Source organism: Ovis canadensis, chromosome 14, assembly GCF_042477335.2.
Source record: "Ovis canadensis isolate MfBH-ARS-UI-01 breed Bighorn chromosome 14, ARS-UI_OviCan_v2, whole genome shotgun sequence".
Classification (NCBI taxonomy): domain Eukaryota; kingdom Metazoa; phylum Chordata; class Mammalia; order Artiodactyla; family Bovidae; genus Ovis; species Ovis canadensis.
Genome location: NC_091258.1, coordinates 56,618,903 through 56,644,867, shown reverse-complemented (window position 1 = coordinate 56,644,867; position 25,965 = coordinate 56,618,903). Strand labels below are relative to the sequence as shown.

At 43.2% G+C, this 25,965-nt stretch overlaps 1 protein-coding gene across 2 annotated transcripts in view; it reads right to left on the bottom strand.

Moving 5' to 3' along the window:
• The window catches only part of GPATCH1 (G-patch domain containing 1), a 54,879-nt gene extending 30,656 nt beyond the window's left edge, over positions 1-24,223 (bottom strand). For both annotated transcript variants that reach the window (XR_011248679.1, XM_069550312.1), the window contains exons 1-8: positions 24,115-24,223; positions 17,173-17,307; positions 8,569-8,654; positions 6,771-6,931; positions 4,841-4,938; positions 3,908-3,966; positions 2,916-3,158; positions 1,529-1,676 (exon numbers count right to left, since the gene is read on the bottom strand). Coding sequence is in view for 1 of the 2 variants with exons in the window: in XM_069550312.1 (XP_069406413.1) it covers positions 1,529-1,676; positions 2,916-3,158; positions 3,908-3,966; positions 4,841-4,938; positions 6,771-6,931; positions 8,569-8,654; positions 17,173-17,307; positions 24,115-24,187 (1,003 nt within the window). In the remaining variant the exon portion in view is untranslated. The remainder of the gene's footprint in view (positions 1-1,528; positions 1,677-2,915; positions 3,159-3,907; positions 3,967-4,840; positions 4,939-6,770; positions 6,932-8,568; positions 8,655-17,172; positions 17,308-24,114) is intronic.
• Between the last annotated feature and the right edge of the window lie 1,742 nt (positions 24,224-25,965).

The window sequence follows — 25,965 nt, the reverse complement described above, 5'->3', positions numbered from 1 at the left end:
CAGGTAAGCAAAAGGAAGAAAATAAAAGCAGCCTAATTCCCACTCGGATGTGATGTCTACTAATGTCCGGCTACATACCCACCCAGCACCTTGTATTAAACCCTATTTGTTGGGCTTCCCTGATAGCTAAGTTGGTAAAGAATCTGCCTGCAATGCAGGAGACCCCAGTTCAATTCCTGGGTTGGGAAGATCTCCTGAAAGAAGGGAAAGGCTACCCACTTCAGTATCCTGGCCTAGAGAATTCCATGGACTATAGTCCATGGGGTCCTAAAAAGTCGGACACGACTGAGTGACTTTCACTTTTTTAGTGGTGATGAGGACAGAGGCACCCACATAGTGCTGGGTTTCCATGGGCAGGTGAGTCACTGCCACACCCACTGCCCAGAGGCACAGAGAGGCAAAGCAGCCTGCCTAAGGCCACAGCCGATTACTGAGGAGAGCCAGGACTGGAGCCCAGGAAGTCTGTCTTCAGAGTCCGTGCTCACAGCCATCAAGCAAACTACTTCTGAAGACTATTTTTGCACCTGCTCTTTTCTCTTCTGGAAATGTAAAATGGGCATTATTTTGGGGAGTGATGCTTAGATTATTGAGATATATTTTATAAGTGTTAGACCAAGCTTGACCTGACTACAGCTAAAAATGTCTAAATGGATTGTTTTATTGAGACTCTCATCTTACTTTAAGTGGTTGTTATAGGAGGTGTCATTTAGTCACGATTTATTCTTTGGGGCAGGTACTATGCCAAACCTGTGATGCCACTTAATCCTTACAATGCCCTCAGAGTGGATTTTACCCTCACTTTACAAACGGTTCTAAGACTCATGCAGCTGGGCAGAAAAGAGCTGTGATTCAAATTTAGGTCTGACTGAGGAGAGAGCCAGGGTTCAAATACAGTTCTGACTGGATGCAAATCCCATGTCATTAAAACCTACTGACTCTTCCCTACACCTTCTCTGGAAAGAAAAACTGAAATCCTACTTAGATCCATAGGGTCTGAATCACTATAGACTCTGACTGGAAATTCCAGGTGTACTGAGAGAAGTCCATCTCCGAGCTCAACAAGAGCCCCTTAGGGGCCAGAAATGCAAGTGAAGAGATGGGCTGGGCTCTCTGGACGGACCACCTGGTCCCCACACCTGGCTTCCTGACCGGTTTCTTGAGTTGGCCTCCTTTGGCCACCAGCCCAGTTCCTTGAGCTGGGAGTGCTACCCTCTGACCAAGTGTCAGCTCTGACTTGCAACATGAGCCAGCACCTGTCCACATACTTGCTCCTTTCCTGATTCCAGCCCCTTCTTCCTCCCCACTTGACCTTGCCTTGACAGTTGGCTTTAGCCTTGAACAGGTCTAAATCCCACTTCTGTCTTACTTCCCACCGTGGGCCTGTCTTCTCCCCACTGTGTTTCTCACTTGGCATCTTTGACCAATGACTTCCTGCTCCACAGAGGCTGACCCTCCAGTATTGTGCAATCCCTTCTTCCTGAGGTCCTGACACTTGGTCCTACCATCAGCTGTGGACCCACGGAATTACCTTTCTGACTTTTATACTGCCTGGGTGCTGTCCAGCCATACAGTCCGTCCCCAGGCTCCTCATCCTTCAAAACGGTATCGTACTTGGATAGAGTTTCCATGGCATAGATATCGTCATCTTCCTCTTCCAGGGCACCTACACCAAAAGCCTTTAAAAACAGAATTTCACACTGAGCAGTTTCAGGTTTTCAGTGTATGCCTGCATTGAAGGATGAAGCTACTATAAGGATATGACTGATCAGACCACATTAGCACTTGGAGATCACCAAGACGGAAGCCTGGGAGCCCCAGATTAACACATGGATCCCGGCATTTTGGAAAACAATGACCAGAGGGGAATGTCCTGCCTCCGGTGCTGCAGCTATCCTCCAGGCTCAGCAGCAGCCATGGTTGGGGTCCCAGTGCAGGAAGAGAAGTGGAGAACACACCCAAGCAGCTGTGCAGGGGGGGGAAATGAGACCTCCAAAAGGAGAAAGGAAGAATGTTCATCTACTGAGGCCAGGGTTGGTGACCAGGATCTAAAGACCACTGCTACTCAAATGGCTGAGAAAGGAACTCCTAATCTTTGTAGAAAATGGCCAAGAACAAGTATCACTTTGTGATTAAAGGATGGGGTAAAAAAAAAACAAAACACACACATCATATAGGAAAGAAAAAGATCTCTGAATCAATTTGAGAGAACAGACAAACAGGAAAAGCTCTCCATCTCCTCAAAGGTCAAAAGCAAGTCTCCCATGTTAACCCTACACCCAAGTTCCTGACTTAGGACTTGCAGCACTGGGAAAGAGTCAGAGAGGTAGTAAAACGTGGACCTGAATTTGGAGAGGCAAACTGTGATTCAACTATTAATTAAATCAAAGAGGTTTAAGTGTGGTTTTCTGCTCAGCCCAGCAGGGGTATGAGAAAACAGTTCTCATACCTAGAAATGCGCAGATTCCACCAAGAACATTAGGTCACAGGATCACATATTCAAATCAGGAGGGTGTGTTTAAATATCTTCAGACAAGCTCTTAAGGAAAATACAAACCCTTTAAGATCTTCATTTAGTCACTCAACAATGAGTGCTTACCATGGGCAAGGGCTTCGAAGGTGGCACTAGTGGTAAAGAACCCACCTGCCAGTGCAGGAGACATAGAAATGCGGGTTCAGTCCCTGGGTGGGGAAGGTCCCCTGGGGGAGGGCATGGCAACCCACTCTGGTATTCTTGTCTAGAGAATCCCATGGACAGAAGAGCCTGGTGGGCTATAGTCCATGGGGTCGCAAAGGATTGGACACGACTGAGGCAACCTCACACGCACTCACATGCATGCACTATGGGGCAAACACAATATGACAAGAATTCTTCTTTGTCCATGATTCCCTGCCTATAAAACAGAAAACACCTTTACCTGGCCTGAAATTCCCAGTTTTCTTCCTTTATTCACACCAATGTCTCCAAGAAGATTGCTGGTCTCTTCGGGTCCCCCACTAAAAAGATTAAAATGTTCTCCTGAGGTTCCAAACAGCGCTTGGTGGGGATCCAGGCCCTTGTAAGCCAGTCCGTGTACATTATCTTTGGGTGTGAAATCCACAGGTGTGACATCCTTGGGTGCAAAGGTCACATTTTCTGGCAAGTAGTCATCATCTTCGTCCTATTTTCAGTGTTTAAAAAGTGGAATGCAGGTGAGTCACTGCTTGGCATAAAGCCTGTAAAATACCATTTTCAAATGCCATGATTCATTCCCCAGACAACAGTAATCATACTTTCGCTTCCGCTATCACAGGTCACTAAATCAAGTCCCCAAACAAGTGACACTAACACAAACAACTCCATACTTTGAAACCTTTTTTTTTTTTTATTGAAGAACAGTTGATTTACAATGTTGTGTTAGTTCCAGGTATACAATCAAGTGATTCAGTTTAATAACATATACCTTTTTCAGATTTCTTTTGCATTATAGGCTATTTCAAGATATTGAATACAGTTCCCTGTGCTATACAGTAGGTCCTTATTGTGAGCAACTAAGCGCACACGCACACACACACACACACACACGCACACACACACACACACAGTGTATATATTTTAATCTCAAACTCCCAATTTACCTCTCCCCCTTGGCCCCATCACTATCTCCTTTGCTAACCATAAGCTTGTTTTCTATATCTGTGAGCCTATTTCTGACAAACAATTCCATTTTAAGAATCTGACTGGGGGCATCAATGGGGCTGGCATGTTGCTGAATGCATAATCTGGCATAATGAGGACAGTTTTAGGGTATGGGTATTTCCCTGTAATAGGATAGGACCGATTTCTAAAATTTCCTGACCTTAAATTTCACATTCATAAAATAACAGGTGCTGGTGTGCCAAACTGAAGGTCAATCATTCTATACAATACCTCAGATCCTTCAGAGCCTCCAGGGGGTAATGCACAACCATAGATTTTTACTCCAGGATCTATCAAAGAGATTTCAAATGCATTAGCCAGGGGTGACTAGAAATATAGAAAGCTGATTCAGTGACACGCTTCAGAGGAAGATGGCTGAGCCTGTAAGAGGTGCTGCAGCTTTAGAGTCAGGCCCATCACTTGGGTATTCCACCAGCTCCTCCCCACCTGTACTCTGGCAACAATGCACACAGTGACCAACCACTACTGCCCAGAACCACGGGGAACCGGAAGGAAAGTACTGCTTCCTCCACAAGTTCACAGTCTGGCTGGGGAGACCACGGGACAGGAATAAACAGAAAATAACCATGTTAAGCTACAACACTGTTTTGGTAAAGGTAGGAAACAAGAACTTTCATAGGCTGCTGGTGGGAATGTAAAATAGTACAATCCTGCTGGAAAGTTATCTCACATTACGGGTGAAAAACCTTAAAATATGTGCACATCACTTGACCCAGCAATCTTATTTCTAAAAACAGATAGTCATCAAAAAGTATGCTGTAGGGAACTTCCCTGATGGCCCAATGGCTAAGATTCCACGCTCCCAATGCAGGGGGCCTGGGTTCAATTCCTAGTCATGACATTAGCTAATACACACCGTAACTAAGAGTTCATAGGCCCCAACTAAATATCCCACATGCTTCAATGAAGATCAAATATCCCGAGTGCCGTAGCTAAGACCCAGCACAGCCAAATAAATAAATAAATAAATACATAATTTTGAAAAAAAAAAAAAAAAGTCTGCATGGCACAACTAAGAGTTTGCACGCCACAACTGAGGCAGCAAGGATCAAAGATCCCACATGCCGCAACTGGGACCTGGCACAGCCAAGTAAATATTTTTTGAAAGTATGCTGCAGAATTAATAGTGATCAATATACATACCAGGTTTCTGTCGGCGTGGTCTCCTCTTTACTCGAGGACCAATTCCTTGTCCTTCCTTCCAACCCATTTTTCTTAGCAATTCAAAACCAATAGATAATCTAGGATATCAAGGTGCCAACAATGAACTTTTTAAAACACCAAGGAACAGCAGGAAACAAGCAACTCATATATCTGTCATGCCTGAGCCCTTCTCCCATCCCTGTTAGGAGTGCATGGCCCTGCTGTTCTCACCACAGCTGACTGAACTTGGGGAAGTCCATCACATGCCCCCTCTCCCAGGGCTTTGGGACGGGCACACAGATGCCAAGCACGTGGCCTGGGAAGCCATGGTGGTCTGAGGCTGCCAAATCAGGCCACATGCCCAGGAGCAGAACAAGGAAGTATGCAGAATGGGAGGGTAGAATGAGGAGAGAGCCCTTAAAATTGTGAGGCAGGGGGTCAGAGGGAAGCCGCACCAGCTCCTAATAGCTCTGCAGCCTCCGGTAATACAGCCGGTGGCTAGAGTTCTAGAGTATGCCATGTAGTAACAGCACAAGGTCCTTTCAGCAAAACCCCCTTTTGTACTCAAGCTAGGCTAAGAGGGCTTCTCCTACTTGCAGCCAAATCTACCTTAATTAAGATTATCATCATGCAAAATGCCAGGCTGGATAAATCACAAGCTGGAATCAAGATTGCCAGGAGAAATATCAACAGCCTCAGACATGCATATGATACCACTTTAATGGCAGAAAGTGAAAAGGAACTAAAGAGCCTCTTGAGGAGGGTGAAAGAGAAGAATGAAAAAGCTGGCTTAAAATTCAACATTCGAAACACGAAGATCATGGTATCCAGTACTATCACCTCATGGCAAATAGATGGGGAAAATGTGGAAACAGTCTCAGATTTCATTTTCTTGGGATCCAAAATCAATGCAGATGGTGACTACAGCCATGAAATTAAAAGATGCTTGTTCCTTGGAAGAAAAGCTATGACCAACCTAGACAGTGTATTTAAAAGAGACATCACTTTGCCAACAAAGGTCCATCTAGTCAAAGCTATGATTTTTCCAATAGTCATGTATGGATGTGAGTGTTGTACCATAAAGAAGGCTGAACACCAAAAAATTGATGCTTTCGAACTGTGGCGCTGGAGAAGACTCTTGAGAGTCCCTTGGTCAGCAAGGAAATCAAACCAGTCAATCCTAAGGGAAATCAATCCTGAATATTCTTTGGAAGGACTGGTGCTAAAGCTGAAGCTGCAATACTTTGGCCACCTGATGCAAAGAGCCAACTCACTGGAAAAGATTAAAGGCAAGAGGAGAAGGGGGATAACAGAGGATGAGATGATTGGAAGGCATCACTGACTCAGTAGACATGAGTCTGAGCAAACTCAGGGAGATAGTGAAGGACAGGGAAGCCTGGCGTGCTGCAGTTCATGGGGTTGCAAAGGGTCGGACATGACTGAGCAACTGAACAACAAGATTATCATACATAGGCAAGGAACTGGTGCCAAGATCAGAGAAGTCAGAATTAAATTCTTCTAGGGATGTCCCTGGTGGTCCAGCAGCTAGGACTCTGAGCTCCCGATGCAGGGGACTGGTTTCCCTCTATGGTTAGGGAACGAGATCACACATGCCACAACCAAAGATCCCACAGTGAGTGTGTGAAAGTCACCCAGTCGTGTCCTACTCTTTGTGACCCCATGGACTATGTAGTCCATAGCATTCTCCAGGCCAGAATACTGGAGTGGGTAGCCTTTCCCTTCTCCAGGGGATCTCCTCAAGTCAGGGATCGAACCCAGGTCTCCTGCATTGCAGGTGGATTCTTTACCAGCTGATCCCACAAGCTGCAACTAAAAGAGCCTGCGTGCCAAGATCAAGGGTCCTAGAAGCCTCAACCAAGACCCAATGCAGCCACATAAATGAATTAATTACCAAAAAAATCCTTCTTACTTCGCTGGTGTTATCAGGTCATCAAGCAAAGTGGCTCCAGGAATAGGGGCAGTAGCCGCTGCTAATTGCCGAGCCTTTTCTCGTATCCGATCTTTGGTTTTAGAAGCAAAATCGTCTGTGGTAACAATCGATTTAGGTGCTATCCCAAATTCACTAAGATCCTAAAAAAAAAAGAGAGAATTACTCACATTATTTGGGAAGTAATTATGATTCATCACATGGCTTTATTTCTCTGAAAAAAAAAAGTTAAAACTATGAAACTGAGTTAAGGATCAGCAGAGCAGCTGATTTTCACAGTGATTTTGGATAACTTAAGGCCAGTGGCCAACAACAAAGTTGCTTGACAGTGGCTGCTCATTGAAGCCACTACAGGCAATGCCACCCTAGGAAGACAGGAAGTAAGGGCTGTATTGTTTGTTCTTCTTGGACAATATCTCAAAGGTCAAGTGTGAAGGGGGTAATCTTAGAGTCGCAGTCAGCAAGTATTCAGGAGCACCTCTGTGCCAGGCTTAGTGTTAGGAGCTTTTGCATTTACTGAAGCAGTTACCGTCGGCAGCCTGTCCAAAAACCAAGGCCCTTTCTTCTTTCCCCACGGAGCCCTGAGGCTGTCCAGGCACCAGCCTTGCTCTGAGCCACCGTGCACTTCAGGACTGGTGTCTCTGGTGGGGTATGGAGGGTTCAGGAGGTGGGCTGTGATTCATGTCTTATCTAAGCCAGGCATCCTGATCCCATTTTCCCTGCCAGGGCCTGCTTTAAGAATGGGTATAAAAGAATTCACCAGAGCAGATGTGAGGGAAAACCACCAGATGGTTTCTTTGCTCTCAAGAAAAGATTCCAAGAAGAAAGTCCTCCTTCCATTGGGTAACGTCATCACAAACGTGCCACCTTGAACTACCACAGCCACCTCACAACGGCAAAGAAAGCGCATGTAAGGACAAGCTGACGTGCAGAAGATTACTAAGAACCTGGGACCCTGCTGACATCCAGACTTGTTTCATTAGACAAGCTTCCTCGTAGATTACATAGGTCAAACAGGAAAAGGACCACCCCTGGCCTTTCACCGGCAGCCTAAAGCATGCCGAAATAAGTACTTTATTTAATCTTTATCACAAATGAACCCATGAATAGGTTTTAAAGAACAGGTTTAATTTTATAAGAAAACAGAGCCCAACCTTTGGGCTGCAGGACCACTTTCGAACCCCCCACTGTTTAGCCTAAGAAGCTGGCGGTCACGGTCGCTTTAATGAGACACGCAAATGCCTGCATGGGACTTCCTTTCACTCCTTTCTCTAGTCATTTACTCCTCCTTAAACAGCAGTATGGCATCACCAACTCAATGGACATGAGTTTGGGTGAACTCTGGGAGTTGGTGATAGACAGGGAGGCCTGGTGTGCTGCGGTTCATGGGGTCACAAAGAGTCGGACACGACTGAGCGACTGAACTGAACTGAACTGAAGCAGCAGTTTGTGTTTTAAGAGTCGCTGTGGAAGGCTATGGACTCAGCTCAGCAGACGTTGCACTTTTGGGGCAGCTGGGGCATTTTCAAGTAAATTTGCCATGATATGACCTTCTGCTTACACTCTTGACTTTAGAAACTGGCACCAGCCTGTTCAGGCACTACACCGATGAATGAGAATCCATTCACGCACAGGGCACTATAAAGTCCAAATACCGAAAAGATAAAATCTTACAAAGAGGAGATCCTACACTGGACTTTCCAGGAAGAGAGAAGGTGCTACAGCAACTGCCCACCCACATCCCACTGGCAAAGTGGTGGTTATAGTTCTGCACACCCACCTCTTCATCCATAAAATCTTCGGGACCAAGAACAGACTTGTCTGCTCTGTTCTGTCGTGAAGACACGAAGGAAGAGGGTGTCCATCCTTGAAAGAAAAGAGTTTAGAACATTATAATCATAGATGGTATTTTGGTTTATGACTAAATAACTAAATAACACATATGGAATTGAAACCTCCCATAACTACAAATTCTCAGTGACTTCTCAGCTCACTGCTTACATAGACACAATTAGGCCACATGAACTTTTAATTTCCACATGCCCTGTTGTCAGAACTTAGGGGATACAGTGAGAAATTCTTCTTTCCCCAGAAGAATTTGCAACCAAGAGAAATCAAATTATACATCGAAAGCTAAACAGTGGGTTGGACACAACTGAGTGACTGAACTGAACTGAGATGATTGAACAGAGAGAACTCCAAGGACTTAGAGGAACATGGAGCCACAACATGGCAGGAACCTGGGTTCCTGAGCCAGCAATTCAAAAGCAGGCTCCCAGAAGAGTCATCAGAGAGAGAATATACACTCTCTTACTCTCTTATGTGCAAGAACCCTTCATCTTTGAGTCCTCAGCTCAGAGCTCTGTGCCTAGAGCACAGTGGGATCATCAGAACACTTGATGGTTGAGTGGATGAAAAGCTGCATGGATAAACAGAGTTCAGGCCATGAGCCTTTGGAGTAGGAGCACTGATTCCAAGATCCTAGACTACGAGGGAACTAACCCTAGCAAGTATCAAATAGTGAGAACTCACACAAAGGAAACCACTTGAATACAAGAGCCAGCATCACCCAACCACCAGTAGTATCCTGTGCAGGATGCCTCATCTAAACAACAAACAAAACAAAAATACAAACCCAATCATCAGCAGACAGGAATACCACCCCCGTCAGCCTTGGTCATCAGAGAAAAAAACAAACAAAAACTTAGCACAAATCTCACCCTATACAAGCTTACACACACCACTAGATCAACTTTAGGAGGGCAGAAACCAAAAGGAAGAAAGAATTCAACCTTGAAGCCTGGGAAAAGGAGACCTCAAACACAATAACTTTAAAAAAAAATAATAATGAAAAGGCTGAGAAACACTACACAAATGAAGGAACAAACTAGAAACACAGAAGTCCAAATAAATGAAGAGGAAATAGGCAAACTATCTGAAAAAGGATTCAGAAAAATGACAGTAAAGATGATCAAAAACCTTGAAAACAAAATGGAGAAAATGCAAGAATCAATTAACAAAGACCTAGAAGAATTAAAGAATAAACATGCAGAGACAAACAACACAATTACTGAAATTAAAAATACTCTAAAAAAAAATACTCTAGAAGGAATCAATAGCAGAATATCTGAAGCAGAAGGACAATCGGTGAGCTGGAAGAAAAAATGGTGGAAATAATTTCTGAAGAACAGAATAAAGTAAAAAGAATGAAAAGAACTGAGAACAGTCTCAGAGACCTCTGCAACAATATCAAATGCACCAACATTTGAATTACAGGGATCCCAGAAGAAGAAGAGGAAAAGAAAGGGTATGAGGAAAATTTCAAAGAGATTACAGTTGAAAAATTTCCCAACATGGAAAAGGATATAGTCAATCAAGTCCAAGAAGCACAAAGAGTCCCATACAGGATAAACCCAAGGAGAAACACACCAAGACACATAGTAATCAAATTAACAAAGACTAAACACAAAGAAAGAATATTAAAACCAGCAAGGGAGAAGCAACAAGTAACATACAAGGGAAACCCCATACACTTAACAGCTGATCTTTCAGCAGAAACTCTGCAGGCCAAAAGGGAATGGCAGGATATATTTAAAGTACTGAAAGGGAAAAATCTACCACCAAGATTATTGTACCTGGTAAGGATCTCATTCAAAATTGATGGAGAAATAAAAAGCTTTTCAGACAGGCAGAAGTTAAGAGAACTCAATACCATCAAACCAGCTTTACAACAAACGTTAAATGGACTTATATAGTCAAAAAACACAACAGAAGAAAAAAGATCTACAAAATCAACCCCAAACAATTAAGAAAATGGCAATAGGAACATATATATCAATAATTACTTTCAATGTAAATGGATTTAAAAGCTCCAACCAAAAGACACAGACTGGCTGAATGAATACAAAAACAGGACCCATATATATGCTGTCTACAAGAAACCCACTTCAGACCTCAAGACACATATAGACTGAAAGTGAGAGGATGGAAAAATATATTGCATGCAAATGGGAAGCAAAGGAAAGCTGGAGTAGCAATCTTCACATCAGACAAAATAGACCTTGAAATAAGGAAGATTACAAGAGATAAGGAAGGACATTACATAATGATCAAGGGATCAATCCAAGAGGAAAATATAACAATTGTAAATATCTATGCACCCAACATAGGAGCACCTCAGTACATAAGACAAACACTAACAGACATAAAAGGAGAAACTGACAGTAACACACTAATAGTAGGAGACTTTAACACCCCACTCACACCAATGGACAGATCATCAAAACAGAAAATTAATAAGGAACACAAGGCCTAAATGATACATTAGATGAGACGGATCTCATTGATATCTTCAGGACATTCCATCCAAATGCAGAATACACCTTCTTCTCAAGTGCATATGGAACATTTTCCAGGAGATATCATCACATCGTGGGTCACAAATCAAACCTCAGTAAGTTTAAGAAAACTGAAATCATATCAAGCATCTTCTCCAGCCACAACGCTATGAGACTAGATATCACTTACAAGAAAAAAACTGTAAGAAACACAAACACATGGAGATTAAACAACACATTTCTAAGGAACCAGCAGGTTACTGAAGAAATCAAAAGGGAAATCAAAAAATTTCTAGAAACAAATGACAATGAAAACACAACAACTCAAAACCTATGGGATGCAGGAAAAGCAGTTCTAAGAGGGAAGTTCATAGCAAAACAATCCTACTTCGAGAAACAAGAAAAACATCAAACAGACAACCTAACTTTACACGTAAAACAACTGGAAAAAGAAGAACAAAAAAACCCCAAAATTAGTAGAAGGAAAGAAATCATAAAGGTTGAAGCAAAAATAAATTTAAAAGAAATGAAAGAAACAATAGTAAAGATTAATAAAACTAAAAGCTGATTCTTTGAGATGATAAACAAAATTGACGAACCTTTAGCCAGACTCATCAAGAAAAAAAGAAGAATCATATCAACAAAATTAGAAATGAAAAAGGAGAGGTTACAACAGACAATGCAGAAATACAAAGGATTATAAGAAACTATTATGAACAACCATATGACAATAAAATGGATAACCTGGAAGAAAATTACAGATTCTTAGAAGAGGTCAATCTTCCAAGACTGAACCAGGAAGAAATAGAAATTATGAACAACCCAATTACAAGCACTGAAATTGAAGCTGTGATCAAAAATCTCCCAAAAAACAAAAGCCCAGGACCAGATGGCTTCACAGGAGAATTCTATCAAACATGTATAGAAAAGCTAATGCCTATCCTTCTAAAACTCTTTCAAAAGATTGCAGAGGAAGGAACACTTCCAAACTCATTCTACAAGGCCACCGTCACCCTGATACCAAAACCAGAAGACAACACGATAAAAGAAAAGTGCAGGCCAATATCACTGATAAACATAGATGCAAAAATCCTCAACAAAAGTGTAGCAAACAGAATTCAGCAACACATCAAAAAGCTCATACCCCATGATCAAGCTGGGTTTCTTCCAGGAATTCAAGGATTCTTCAATATACACAAATCAATCAAGGTGACACACCATACTAACAAAGTGAAAGACAAAACCCATATGATCATCTCAGTAGATGCAGAAAAAGCCTTTGGCAAAACTCAGCACCCATTTATGATTAAAACCCTTCAAAAACTGGGCATAGAAGGAACCTATCTCAACACAGTAAAGGCTGTATATGATAAGCCTACAGCAAACATTATTCTCAGTGGTGAAAAACTGAAAGCATTCCTCCTAAGATCAGGAACAAGACAAGGGTGTCTGCTTTCACCACTAATATTCAACATAGTTCTGGAAATCCTAGCAATCAGCGAAAAGAAAGAAATAAAAGGAATCCAGGTTGGAAAAGAAGTAAAGCTCTCACTGTTTGCAGATGACATGATACTGTACATAGAAAACCCTAAAGATAGAATCAGAAAATTACTAGACCTAATCAGTGAATTTAGCAAAGTTGCAGTATACAAAATCAATACACAGATATCACTTGCGTATCTATATACTAACAATGAAAAATCAGAAAGAGAAATTAAGGAATCAATCCCATTCACCACTGCAACAAAAAGAATTAAATATCTAGGAATAAACTTGCCTAAGGAGACAAAAGAACTGTACACAGAAAACTATAAGACACTGATGAAAGAAATCAAAGACAACATAAACAGATGGAGAGATATTCTATATTCCTGGGTAGGAAGAATCAATATTGTGAAAATGACTATACTACCAAATGCAATCTACAGATTCAATGTGATCCCTATCAAATTACCAATGGCATTTTTCACAGAACTAGAACAAAAGATTTCACAATTCATAAGGTAATACAAAAGACCTCAAATAGCCAAAGCAGTCTTGAGAAAGAAGAATGGGGCTGGAGGAATCAACTCTCCTGACTTCAGATTATACTACAAAGCTACAGTCATTAAGACAGTATGGTACTGGCACAAAAACAGAAATCTAGACCAACAGAACAAGACAGAAAGCCCAGAAGCAAACCCATGGACCTATGGGTACCTTATTTTTGACAAAGGAGGCAAGAATATACAATGGAGCAAAGGCAGCCTTTTCAATAAATGGTGCTGGGAAAACTGGACAGCTACATGTAAAAGAATGAAATTAGAATACTTCCTAACACCATACACAAAGATAAACTCAAATGGATTAAAGACCTAAATGTAAGACCAGAAATGAACACTCAACGACATAAATCAAAGCAAGATCCTCTATGACCCACATCCTAGAGTAACAGAAATAAAAACAAAAGTAAACAAGTGGGATCTGATTAAATTTAAAAGCTTTTGCACAGCAAACTATAAGCAAGGTGAAAAGATAATCGTCAGAATGGGAGAAAATAATAGCAAATGAAACAACTGACAAAGGATTAATTTCCAAAATATTCAAGCAGCTCATACAACTCAATGCCAGAAAAACAAACAACCCAATCAAAAAGTGGGAAAAAGACCTAAAAAGACATTACTCTGAAGAAGACATACAGATGGCCGACAAGCACATGAAAAGATGCTCAACATCGCACATTATTAGAGAAATGCAAATCAAAACTACAATGAGATATCACCTCACATGAGTCAGAATGGCCATCATCAAAAAGTCTACAAACAATAAATGCTTGAGAGGGTGTGAAGAAAAGGGAAAGCTTTTGCACTGCTGGTGGGAATGTAAAGTGATACAGTCACTATGGAAGACGGTATGGAGATTCCTTAAAAAACGAGGAATAAAACCACCATATGACCCAGCAATCCCACTCCTAGGCATATACCCTGAGGAAACCAAAATTGAAAAAGACACATGTATCCCACTGTTCACTGCAGCACTATTTATAATAGCTAGAACATGGAAGCACCCTAGATGTTCATTGACAGATGAATGGATAAAGAAGCTGTGGTACATATGTACAATGGAATATTACTCAGCCATAAAAATGAATGCTTTTGAGTCCGTTCTGATGAGGTGGATGAACCTAGAACCTATTATACAGAGTGAAGTGAGTCAGAAAGAGAAAGAGAAAAAAATCGTATTTTAATGCAGATATATGGAATCTAGAGAAATGATACTGAAGAATTTATTTACAGGGCAACAGTGGAGAAACAGACACAGAGAACAGACTTATGGACATGGGGAGAGGGGAGCAGAGGGTGAGATGTATGGAGAGAGTAACATGGAAACTTACATTACCATATGTAAAATAGACAGCCAACGGGAATTTGCTATATGGCTCAGGAAACTCAAACAGGGTCTCTGTATCAACCTACAGGGGTGGGATGGGGCGGGAGACAGGAGGGAGGTTCAAAAGGGAGGGGATATATGTATACCTATGGCTGATTCATGTTGAGGTTTGACAGAAAACAACAAAATTCTGTAAAGCAATTATCCTTCAATAAAAAAATAAATTAAAAAAAAAAAAAGAAAGTTAAACAGTGAAAGGAACCTAACTAGATCTGAGAAGAAAGATGTAAGATCACCTTAAAAGGAAGGACCTCCCTGAGACCACCAGGATAGCAAAATACACTAATATATCAAGGGGCTTCCCTGGTAGCTCAGCTGTAAAGAATCCACCTGCAATGCGGGAGCCACAGGAGACACGGGTACGATCCCTATGTTAGGGAAGATCCCCTGGAGGAGAGCATGGCAACCCACTCTGGTATTCTTGCCTAGAGAACTGCATGGACAGAGGAGCCAGGCGGGCAGTCCACTGGGTTGCAAAGAGTCAGACAGGACTGAAGCAACTTAACACGCACACACTAACGTATCAAAGAAACACTACCTCAGGTGCATTAGTCAGCCATGAAAGGATTCAACCTGGTTAGTCTAAGGGTGGTTTCCCCGGTGGCTCAGAGGGTAAAGAAACCACCTGCAGTGCGGGAGACCTGGGCTCAATCCCTGGGTTAGGAAGATCCCTTGGAGGAGGAAATGGCAAACCACTCCAGCATTCTTGCCTAGAGAATCCCATGGACAGAGGAGCCTGGCAGGGTACAGTCCATGGTGTTTCAAAGAGTCAGACATGACTGAGCAACCTAGCACAGCACAGTCTAAGGTCAGCAACGGCCATCCATACCAGGCCCCCAACTCCATCAAATTCCTGAGTCCTATAACTAACACCCCTGTTCCCCACTCATGGTTACCAAGCCTGTGCCGTGCCTACAGAGAGAAACTGCACTGGAAGTCAAATTTATCCAGAACCCTCTAAGAAAAACTGTTTTAATTTTCTCTCACGTCCTTTCTGACTTCCTGCCAGAGGCTTGAGGAGCTGAGGAGTATGGAGTAGACCTATACCCAGTATGTGGGTGGAGCAGGCTTCCAGGACAATTTGGGAGAAACTCCAGGAGAGCGAAGGTCAGCTCTCCCAGGGAATACACTGGGCCCAGCAGCTTCCCCATTTTGGATTCCTACAGTCTTTGCCCTGTAGCTGCACAGTGCTTGAATCTGTCACTCCTAAAGGTAAGGAGATATTCCAGTGTATTAACATATCACAGTCTATCTGTAAAGACTAATCATTTGAGCTGGTCTTACTTTTTAATTATAATATACATACAGCCATAATTATAACCACCATAGTGTACACGTATATTTCTTTCTTCACAAGCCCTACTGCCATTTTTAACATTTTATAAATATGCTTCTTTAATAATGCCTTAGTTATCTAATTTTGCTTTTCATAATAATCAGGCTGAACATTCTATGTAGCATTTCTGGAGTAAACTGTTCAAATACTTCGATCATTTGCTCATTGAATTGATCTTTATACATTCTTGATATTGAACTTTAAACCATCTTATTTACCCTAATTATTTTTCTTATCTGCTTTCTACCTTCCACTTTCTTGTATCGTTTTCCATCTTTATTTTACTATCATTGTTATGTATGAGTAATTTTTTTAAAAAATCTATGACAGACTTGGCTCATCTTGTTCTTAATAATTGCTAGGTGAGTTAATCAGTCATTTTAATTCATATTTGATATACATAAGTCATTTTCTTTCAGTTTCTCTGTTAAAACATTCTTTAAAAATATGCATTGAACAGTACAGAATTTACGATGTTGCATGATGTAAAAAAATTTGGTTGACTTTTCTTTTCTCCAGGTGGACAACATGTACTGAGAAGTGATACTGTGGGCCCCAGGGCCAAGACCTGCAGTGCCCTCACCCACAAAACAGTGGTGACCCTTGCCCTCCTCGGGCACTGAGTCATGTGAGGTGGTGATGCCCCGAGTGAACCGCGCGAGCACACTGCCCGAGGCGAGATGCAGTAGAAACCAGAAGCCACTATCATCATCTAATCTCCTGGCTGCGCTGTGCTATGCTAGGTCGCTCCAGTCGTGTCTGACTCTCTGCAACCCCATGGACTGTAGCCCGCCAGGCTCCTCTGTCCATGGGATTCTCCAGGCAAGAATGCTGGAGTGGGTTGCCACGCTCTCCTCCCGGGGATCTTCCCCACTCAGGGATCGAACCCTCATCTCTCAGGTCTCCTGTATTGGCAGGTGGGTTCTTTACCAGTAGTGCCACCTGGGAAGTCCAATTATCTGGTTAGGATGTATCTATTTATTTTTTTAAAGTCAAACCTTCAGGTTGTAATCAATAAACAACACACAAGTTCACTCTGGAAACATCCAAAGAACACAAATGACTACAGTGTACTCATTGGGTTGGCCAATACCTTTCCATTACACTGTGCGGAAAAACCCAAACAAACTTTTCAGCTAACCCTATACTAATATGTTTTTTAAAGTTTTTTTAAAGGGAGCATTGCTGGGGGTGGGGGTGAGGGGAGCAGAGGAGTGAAAATCTTATTATATTTCAATCATTTGCTTTAGCCACACAGTCGCTGTAATTAAGAAAATCCTACCTTCTTTTGAGCCAACAGTGTTGAAGTAACCAGCAGAGAAACCTCCACTAAAGGCTCCATGAAACCGTTTATACCTTCCTTTTTCATCTCTGACGGTCTGATCCTGAAGAGGAATTGGCTTCTTTGGTCTCTCACCTGAAAAAGAAAAAAAAAATTTTTTTGAATGAGAGAGAAGGCAGTGGAAGGTTATAGAGGATTTAGGGGAAAGATCACTGTTTTATTTATTTATTTTTTCGGCTATGCCACACAGTTCACAGAATTTCAGTTCCCGGACCAGGGATCCAACCCAGGTCCCCCACAGTGGAGGCACTGAGTCCTACCCACTGAACTGCCAGAGAAGTCCCAAAGATCATTTCTTAAACATAGTCAATTGTTCACTTCTTGTAGTTTCAAATATAATTCAAGTTGCTTTTCCTAGATTTTAATAGAGTGTGTAGCTTAGAAAACAATATATATTATCAAACAATATGTTTTATCAATTAAAACAATATATTTAATATTTTATATATATTTTCTTTACAGTTCTAAGAAAATTATAGATATCTTTTCATATTTATATTAGAAATAAGTTTTAGCAAAAGTGGCCTGATTTTCCCACTAAGTTCCATTATGAAACTGAATTGCACTGGGGCGAGGGTTCCAACCCATGGAGGTGAAACATGCTGGCAGTCAGGCAGGCAAGCTGCTGGAGCGGCACAGAGCGCGCAGAGGGTTATGGCAGAGAGAAGCACTTCTACATCTCTTCTGGAAATTCATGGTATCCCTGAGTCCAGAATTTTTCCACTGATATTGCCCGTTTTCCCCAAAGCTTAATTTTCCTTATTTCTGGAACTCTCTTGATTCCATAGTTTTGCTGTTGTTTATTTGCTAAGTTGTGTCTGACTCTTTGCAACCCCATGGACTACAGTTACTGTTTTTTAAATTTATTCCTTTTCCTACTTTGCTGGAAAGGGCTGAGGTGCTAAATCATACAAACTAGTGAGTGAGTGTTAGTAGCTCAGTCGTGTCGGACTCTTTGCAACCCCATGCGAGCCCACCAGGCTCCTCTGTCCATGGGATTCTCCAGGCAAGAATCCTGGAGTGGGTAGCCATTCCCTTCTCCAGGGGATCTTCCCAACCCAGGGATCAAACCTGGATCTCCTGCATTGCAGGCAGATTCTTCACCGTCTGAACCACCAGGGAAGTCCAACAAAATATCACACAAACAAAACAGGAATTTAAAACATTTTAGCCTTTGGGCTTCTCTGGCTGTCTAGTGGTTAAGACTCTGGGCTTCCATCACAGGGGGCACAGGTTTGATCCCCGGTCAGGGAACTGAGATCCCCCATGACATATGTGTTTGTGTGCTTAGTCTCTCAGTTGTGTCCCACTCTTTATGACCGCGTGGACTGCAGCCCACCAGGCTCCTCAGCCCACGAGTTTCAGCCAAAAAAACCCAAACAAACAAAAATTTCAGTCTCACCTATAAATCCCCTATGTTTAAAGTTTCAGGTACTACAGCACAAAATACTGCCTAATTTTATCAATTCCAATGAAAATGTCTGTATCTATTAAAAGTAAAAAGTAACCATCAAGTTATTTTCAAACATTCAATTCAGAAAGCAAGTTATGTAGTAGTTAAGTGCTCCGAGTGGAGTCACAGCAAGCCCACCTTTACTAGCACTGGGATTCTGGTCATCTTAACCTCTCTGTGCCTCAATTTCCTCATCTGTAAAATAGAGATGACACTAATAGCAACATCTATTTCATAGAGTCATTATGCAAATTAGATCAGAAAATGCATGTAAAGTGCTTGGTAAAAAGAGGGACACCCTAATAAATACCTTTAAAGTACCAGCTTCTATTGCTATTGGTAGTAGTTAAGGCTACGGTCTTTCCAGCAGACATGTACAGATATGCGAGCTGGACAGTAAAGAAGGCAGAGCACTGAAGAATTGATGCTTTCGAATTGTGGTGCTGGAGAAGACTCTTGAGATCCCTTGGAAAGCAAACCAGTCATTCTTAAAAGAAATCAACCTTGAATTCTCCTTGGAAGGACTGATGCTGAAGCTGAAGCTACAATATTTTGACCACCTGATGCAAACAGCTGACTCATTGTAAAAGATCCTGATGCCAAGAAAGATTGAAGGCACAAGGAGAAGAGGGTGACAGAGGATGAAATAGTTGGATGGCATCACCGATTCAGTGGAGATGAACTTGGGCAAACTCTGGGAGATGGTGAGGGAGAGGGAAGCCTGGCAAGCTGCAGTCCATGGGATCTCAAAGAGTCAGACACAACTTGGTGACTGAACACCAACAAAGTTGTAGCACATACCATAGGTAAGACATGTTCTAAGGCCCTGGGCACCTGTTACTGCAATAATTAAGCCAGTCACTACTTCTGGATAATGGAACAAAAAGTAAACAAATGTTTACCCTCATAGTCCTAAATTCTTACTTGTAGCTTATGGAGACTTTAGGTCATTTCTAGAATATAACCTACCCTCCTACTTGCTAGGTTTGTGACCTTAGGCAAGTTTCTTGACTTCTCTAAGCCTCAGTCTCCACGGCTACAAAATTAGGGTAATAACTGAACCACCTTGTAGGATGGTGCTAAGGATTAAAAACCACATGTGAGGAGCTGAGCACAGTCGCTGGCCATAGCAAAGCTTGGTTAGTATAAGCTAGAAATTTCATTTCATTCTAAAGAACTGAATCACAACTTGGGTCCCCCACTCCACGATTTTCACCATTTCTTAGAAACGCAGCCCACATGCTCCATTACCGCAGGTGCACCTGGCAGGATTCCAGGCTAAGATGGAGTGGTGCGTCTGTGCTGGATACCTAGGTAGGCGGGACTGACTTGTACACCACAGCATGGTTAGTAGCATCCCTAGCCTGTAACACTAGATGCCAGTAACACCCCTGTCCCAATAAAGCATGACAACCAAAAATGTCTCCAGACATTGCCAAAAGTCCCTTGGGGGGCAAATTCATCCCTAGTTGCAAACCACCAGGTTAAGGTGAGAGAGGACAGGTCCCACCAACTCAAGGTTCTGTCTTGCTTGGTTCTCCGGGTACTCCTGAGCTGAAAATGGAGATAAGATTGGTCGACAACTAAGCAGAACCCAGCAGCAGATGCTGGGGGCCACGTAGTGGGGGAACCACTAGGCTCCATGGGGCTCCTGAGCAAGAGGCACCACCTCTAATCACAGCACAAGAAAACTCCAGGGGGCAGTGGCATTTTAGGGAGCCCTATGATAATTATCACTGCTAATAATAACTAATCCTTTCCTTCCACACATATTATCTCATTTATCATACCCTGATAAGGATGCTCTGATTAAAGAAGTGCCTTAAGTTCCACAAGCAATAAGCACAAAACTGAAATCAGATTTCAACTCAAGTCAGGGATGCAACCCATTCTGTCCTTTACTTGTTCCCCACCAGGAGTTTACTGAGGGTTTTCCGGAGGAAGCCAGTCTGTTCTAGACTTGGGTGTGGAAAACTAAACACAACTCCACTCCCGTTCCCAGGGCACTCAGGGTCTAGCAGAGCAGACCTGTGTGTATAGGAACTGCTGACAACGTGCAAGGCCCACAGCATCAGTCACCCAGAGGCATTCATTCCATCAGCAAACAGTAAACAGAAGGTCTAACAGGGGAAGGTAAGACGTTACAGAAAGTAATACAGTCTGACTGGAAGGAAGCCATGGAATATGGAACCAGAAGAGCAGACGGGGGCTTCCCTGGTAGTCCAGTGGTTAAGAACCTGCCGCGTTCGATGCCTGCTCCAGGAATATCCCACATGCCGTGGGGCAGCTGAACCCTGGCAACACAACTACAGAGCCCATGCTCTAGAGCCCGTGCTCTGCAACAAGAGAAGCCACCACAATGAGAAGCCCCTGCACAGCAACAAAGAGTAGCCCCTGCTCGCTGCAACTAAAGAAAGCCCGCACACAGCAATTAAGACCCAGAACAGCCAAAACTAAATAAATACATACATAAGAAGGACAGGTGGTGCAGCAGCCATGGAGCACAGCGCTGCAGGCTCCAGGCATGTCCTGTGGGTGACTGGGAGTCAAAGGTAGTTTTAAGCGGGAGAATCACAGCAGGAGGAAGAAGAAAATGGTCCTATTAATCTGAGTGCAGGATGAGCTGGAGATGAGAAGGTTTCTACAGCCAAGTGAATGTATCTAAGGGAAGATAAGATAAGCCCCAAGGCCCCTTTCTTCCAGGCCAGAGCAGCTATGTGTCTAAGAGTCTGTGTATACAGATCAGTCATTGTCTCTTCTCTTTTTTTTTTGAAGGTTCTGTTTGTTTTTTCAATTGGAATAGAACTGCTTTACAATGTTGTGTTAGTTTCTGTTGCACAACAATGTGAATCGGCTATATGTGTGTGTGTGTGTGTGTGTGTGTGTGTGTGTGTGTGTGTGTGTATCTCCCTCCCAAGCCCCCATCCCAACTCTCTACGTCATCACAGAGCACTGAGCTAAGCTCCACTGTCTTTTTTTTAATGTGGATCATGTTTTAAGTCTTTATTGAATTTGTTACAATATTGCTTGTTTTATGTCTTGGTTTTTTGGCCCCAAGTCATGTGGGGTCTTAGCTCTCTGACCAGGGATCAAACCCACACCCCCTGCATTGGAAGGCGAAATATTTTAATCACTGGACCATCAGGGAATCCCTTCACTGTCTCTTAACCAATAAAACTTTCTGTCAGGGCCAACAACTTTAATAGAGTCTCTCCTCTACCAATGTTTGCCTAACCTGTCACTAAAGTTTCAAAGCAGGAGGTAAAAGTGGTTATTGGTCTAGTATGTTATATTGTAAAATGTAGTCAGAGTGTGTTTTAACTTCAAAGTGCTTAGGTAACAATGAATCAGTCCTCAAAAACTTCTAGTGATGAGAAGTTAAAAGATCATTTTAGGCTAGGAAAAAAAAGTTCACTCTACTTCAAAAGACTGCCTAGACCATTAGGCTTCATTCCAGATTTTGTACACCATCAAAACAGGAAGAATTAGAAAAATATAGATCTAATAGTTGATGACTTACAATATGTCACTTCACAAGGAAACAACCGTGGAGCAAAAATATAGAAATGACCCAAACTCCTTCCTGACAGGCTATAATAACCTCCACCCATGCGTGTTTAACCCTTCCTCATTCTGCATACCTAAATTCCAACCAGTTTTCAGGGGGTCCTATCGTGCCTTCTCAGGTTTCCGTTAACTTGTGTAGGTTATTTCTCCTCTACTTGACATACTTTTGCACTTGTGAATCACATACTTTTGTTTTCAACTAGATTTGAAACTCCTTGAATCAAGTATCTTTGTCAATAAATTCCTTGGAATCATGGGATGATGTGTTTGCCGATACAGCTACAGTGATCTTGCGTGCGTGTGTGTTCATGCTAAGTCACTTCAGTCGTGTCCGATTCTTGGTGACCCTATGGACTGTAGCCCACCAGGTTCCTCTGTCCACGGGATTCTCCAGGCAAGAATACTGGAGGGGGTAGCCATTCCGTTCTTCAGGGGATCTTCTCCACCCAGGGATCGAACCCACATCTTCTGCCGCTCCTGAACTGCTGACAGATTCTTTACCACTGAGCCACTGTGGAGACCCCATGCAATCTTAGATTGTATTAAAGAAATACAGCCTAAAATAAAGGACGCACCTAGTGATGGCCCCACTTTACCCACACTCTGGTCCCATACTTGGATAAAAGCTTTGACAAATTAGGGTTGAGGGGACTTTTAAAACTGAATTTATTAGAGAACTGAGTGTGGTACAGAGATGTCTTAGAGGAAATGCAAGGGGTGTCTTTAAATACATAAGAAGCTTTCAGGAGACTAGCATTTCTTTGTCTTTTGTACTCAGAGAATAGATACAGGGCCAGCATCTGGCACAAGTTTATAATGATTTGAACTGTTTGTAGGGAATAAGAGGGTCATCAGTGGCTATGTCCCAGAAGTACAAACAAGCTGATAGGATGAGGTCGGGGTGGGGAAAAAAGGAGTCTGCAAATAACTCCTCGCCCACGATATTTCCTTTGTCTTCCTCCATGGGGCTAGCACTGCCATCAGTCCTTACTGGCTAGTCAATACAAACTTTACTGAACAAATCAAGTCATGAAGTGGATCAGACCAGAAACATGGAAGAGAATCTTGCTTCATCTTGCTCTCACCCCTACATTCCACCAGCAAGTTCGCGGTCAGCTCTGCTTTCAAAGTACTCTCAACTCACCACCACTTACCGCCGCCACCATCATCGCCCTAATTTTGCTTATCTCCCTGCTTCACTCCTGCCCACCCTCAACCGGCCTACTCACAAAATCAAGGATAGAATAAACCTAAAAACATACATCTCTCCTTTGTGTGACCCCTCCCCCATGACTCTTCTACACTTGGTATTAAAATTCAAACTCCCTGACCACACCAAGTAAGGTTCAACCCCCACCTCCTCTGAGATCATCTTCTGCCAGCCTCGCCCAGGTGCTGTATGCTCCACCCACAACAGTCCGGCCTGTTCCTCAATTTGCCAAACTGGCTCCGACTTCAGAGCCTTTGCACTTACTGTTCGCCTTGCCTAAAATGCTCTTCACCTAAATCTTCGTACCGTTGCTTCCTTTCTCTGTTTCAGATCTGAACTCAAACGTCCTGTCGTAGGAAAGGACGACACAGATGATTGCCTGACCACCGCTGCTCCCCTAACTCGGCTCTCACACGAACCTATTGTCATCTTTCTATTTCCCATCCCTCCGGGCCTTTAATCCGTCCCTCCGAAATATAAGCACCCCGAAAGCACAGTGCACGCCTTTCTGGTCGCTGCTCCCAGAGCCCGTAGCACGCAAGCCTTTCCCCCAGTGCCAGAAAAGGTCTGGCACAGGGTTGAGTGTTTTGGCCCCGAACCCTGGACCCCCAGCCTGTTTGCCAGAGGCCCTGGCGACGAATGTAGCCCGCACCTTCTTCCAGCGGCTCCAGGCCAGTCCCATAGCTGACCAAATCCTCGTCGCTGTCACTGTCCAGCGCCGCCATACTGCTCCCTTCAGGACCCCGCCCCCTCGCTACGGCGGCCTCAAGAGGCCAAACATGTTCCGCACTTTTTTCTCCGCGAACCGCTACGAGTTCTAAGCGTGAGTTGTGAAAAGTGCTGACCCCGCCAGGCAATCTTCTTTCTTGGGATCTGCGTCTGGTGGTTCTCAAACCCGTTTTGTTGGAGGCAGACCCCCGCAGGAGTTGCCGCGGAGGCTTTGGCTGCCACGACGTCCCATCGTAACTGCACCAGGCGCCGGTCTGGAGGAGGCGCCTGGGAGAGAGTGGAACGCACCCCGCTGTCCGACTGCTGGTTCTCCATGAAATCTGCGTAGCCCCACACCCCTCCCGAAACCGGTCCAGACCCTTCCCCAACTTCACCTGCTGGCAGATTCTGCTCCCCGCAGTGCTACCGCTGTCATGTGCGGGGAATTTGCCTCTACCCCACACATGCGCGCGCTATCTGAATATAGCGCCCTTATTCCAGCCGCTTAGTCGTGTTCCACCCTTTGCCACCCCATGGACTATAGTCTGCCAGGCTCCTCTTTCCGTATGACACCCTTAGGGTTAGTAAGTGTAGTCCCCTTCCAGACCTGTGAAAGGATTCACGGGCAGGGGGTACCCTGATGCCCACGGGGAAGGGAGTTTGGGGGCAACACTTGGTCAAAGAGAAAAATAACAGAAAAAGAGATCAAAAGAAAAGGAGAAAGAAGGTGGGGGTGTAGGTGTGGAGCCCTATACCAAGGCCACAGATGCGGAGCCCTGCTCCAAGCTCATCTCCCCGAACTGAGCCTCATAGCAACCGTTGCCATGAGTCTCTCTGTTCTAAACCAGCCTACTCCCTGACCTCACATTAGATAAAAATACCCACTCTATACCACTCTATCAAGTCACCTAATGCCACCCTCCAAATGGGAGTTTTCTTTGTCTTGATGCTGTAAAAATGGGCTACTATTCCGCCAAACCTTGTCTCTCCAGCCGTCTGCTGTTTCAATAGCATCGACCACTCTTTCTTTTAATTGAAAAATAATTGCTTTACAATATTGTGTTGGTTTCTGCTGAAGAACCACTGGAATCAGTCATAATTATATGTATAATCACCTCCCTTTCGAGCCTCTTTCCCCTTGCCATCCCACCCTTCTAGGTTGTCATGAGGTGCCAGGCAGGATTCCTTGTATTGTATAGTAGCTATCATTTTTATCATTTTATCACTAGTTATCATTTTTACGCATGATAGTGTATCTATGTCAATGCTATTTTCTCAATTCGTCCTGCCCTCTCCTTCCTCCAGTGTATCCACAAGTTCATTCTCTACGTCTTCATTCCTTCCCTGCAGATAGGTTCATCAGTACTATTTTTCTAGATTCTGTAAATATTCATTAATATATATATTTGTTCTTCTCTTTCTGACTTCACTCTGTATAACAGCCTCTGGGTTCATCCACTTTGCACAACTGTCTCAAATGTGTTCCTTTTTATGACTGACTAATATTCCTCTGTATATATGCACCACATCGTCTCCATCCATTCATCTGTTGATGGACTTCTAGGTTGCTTCCGTGTCCTGGCTGTTGTCAGGAGTGCTGCGATGAACCTTGGGGTACATGTGTCTCTTTGAATTGTGGTTTTCTCAGGGTATATGCCCAGTAGTGGCATTGCCAGATCACATTGTAGTTTTATTCCTTTTTTTCTTTTTTCAAGGAATCTCCATGAAAAATGAAAGTGGCTCAGTCGTGTCCAACTGTTTGTGACCCAAAGAGTATAGTCCATGGAGTTCTCTG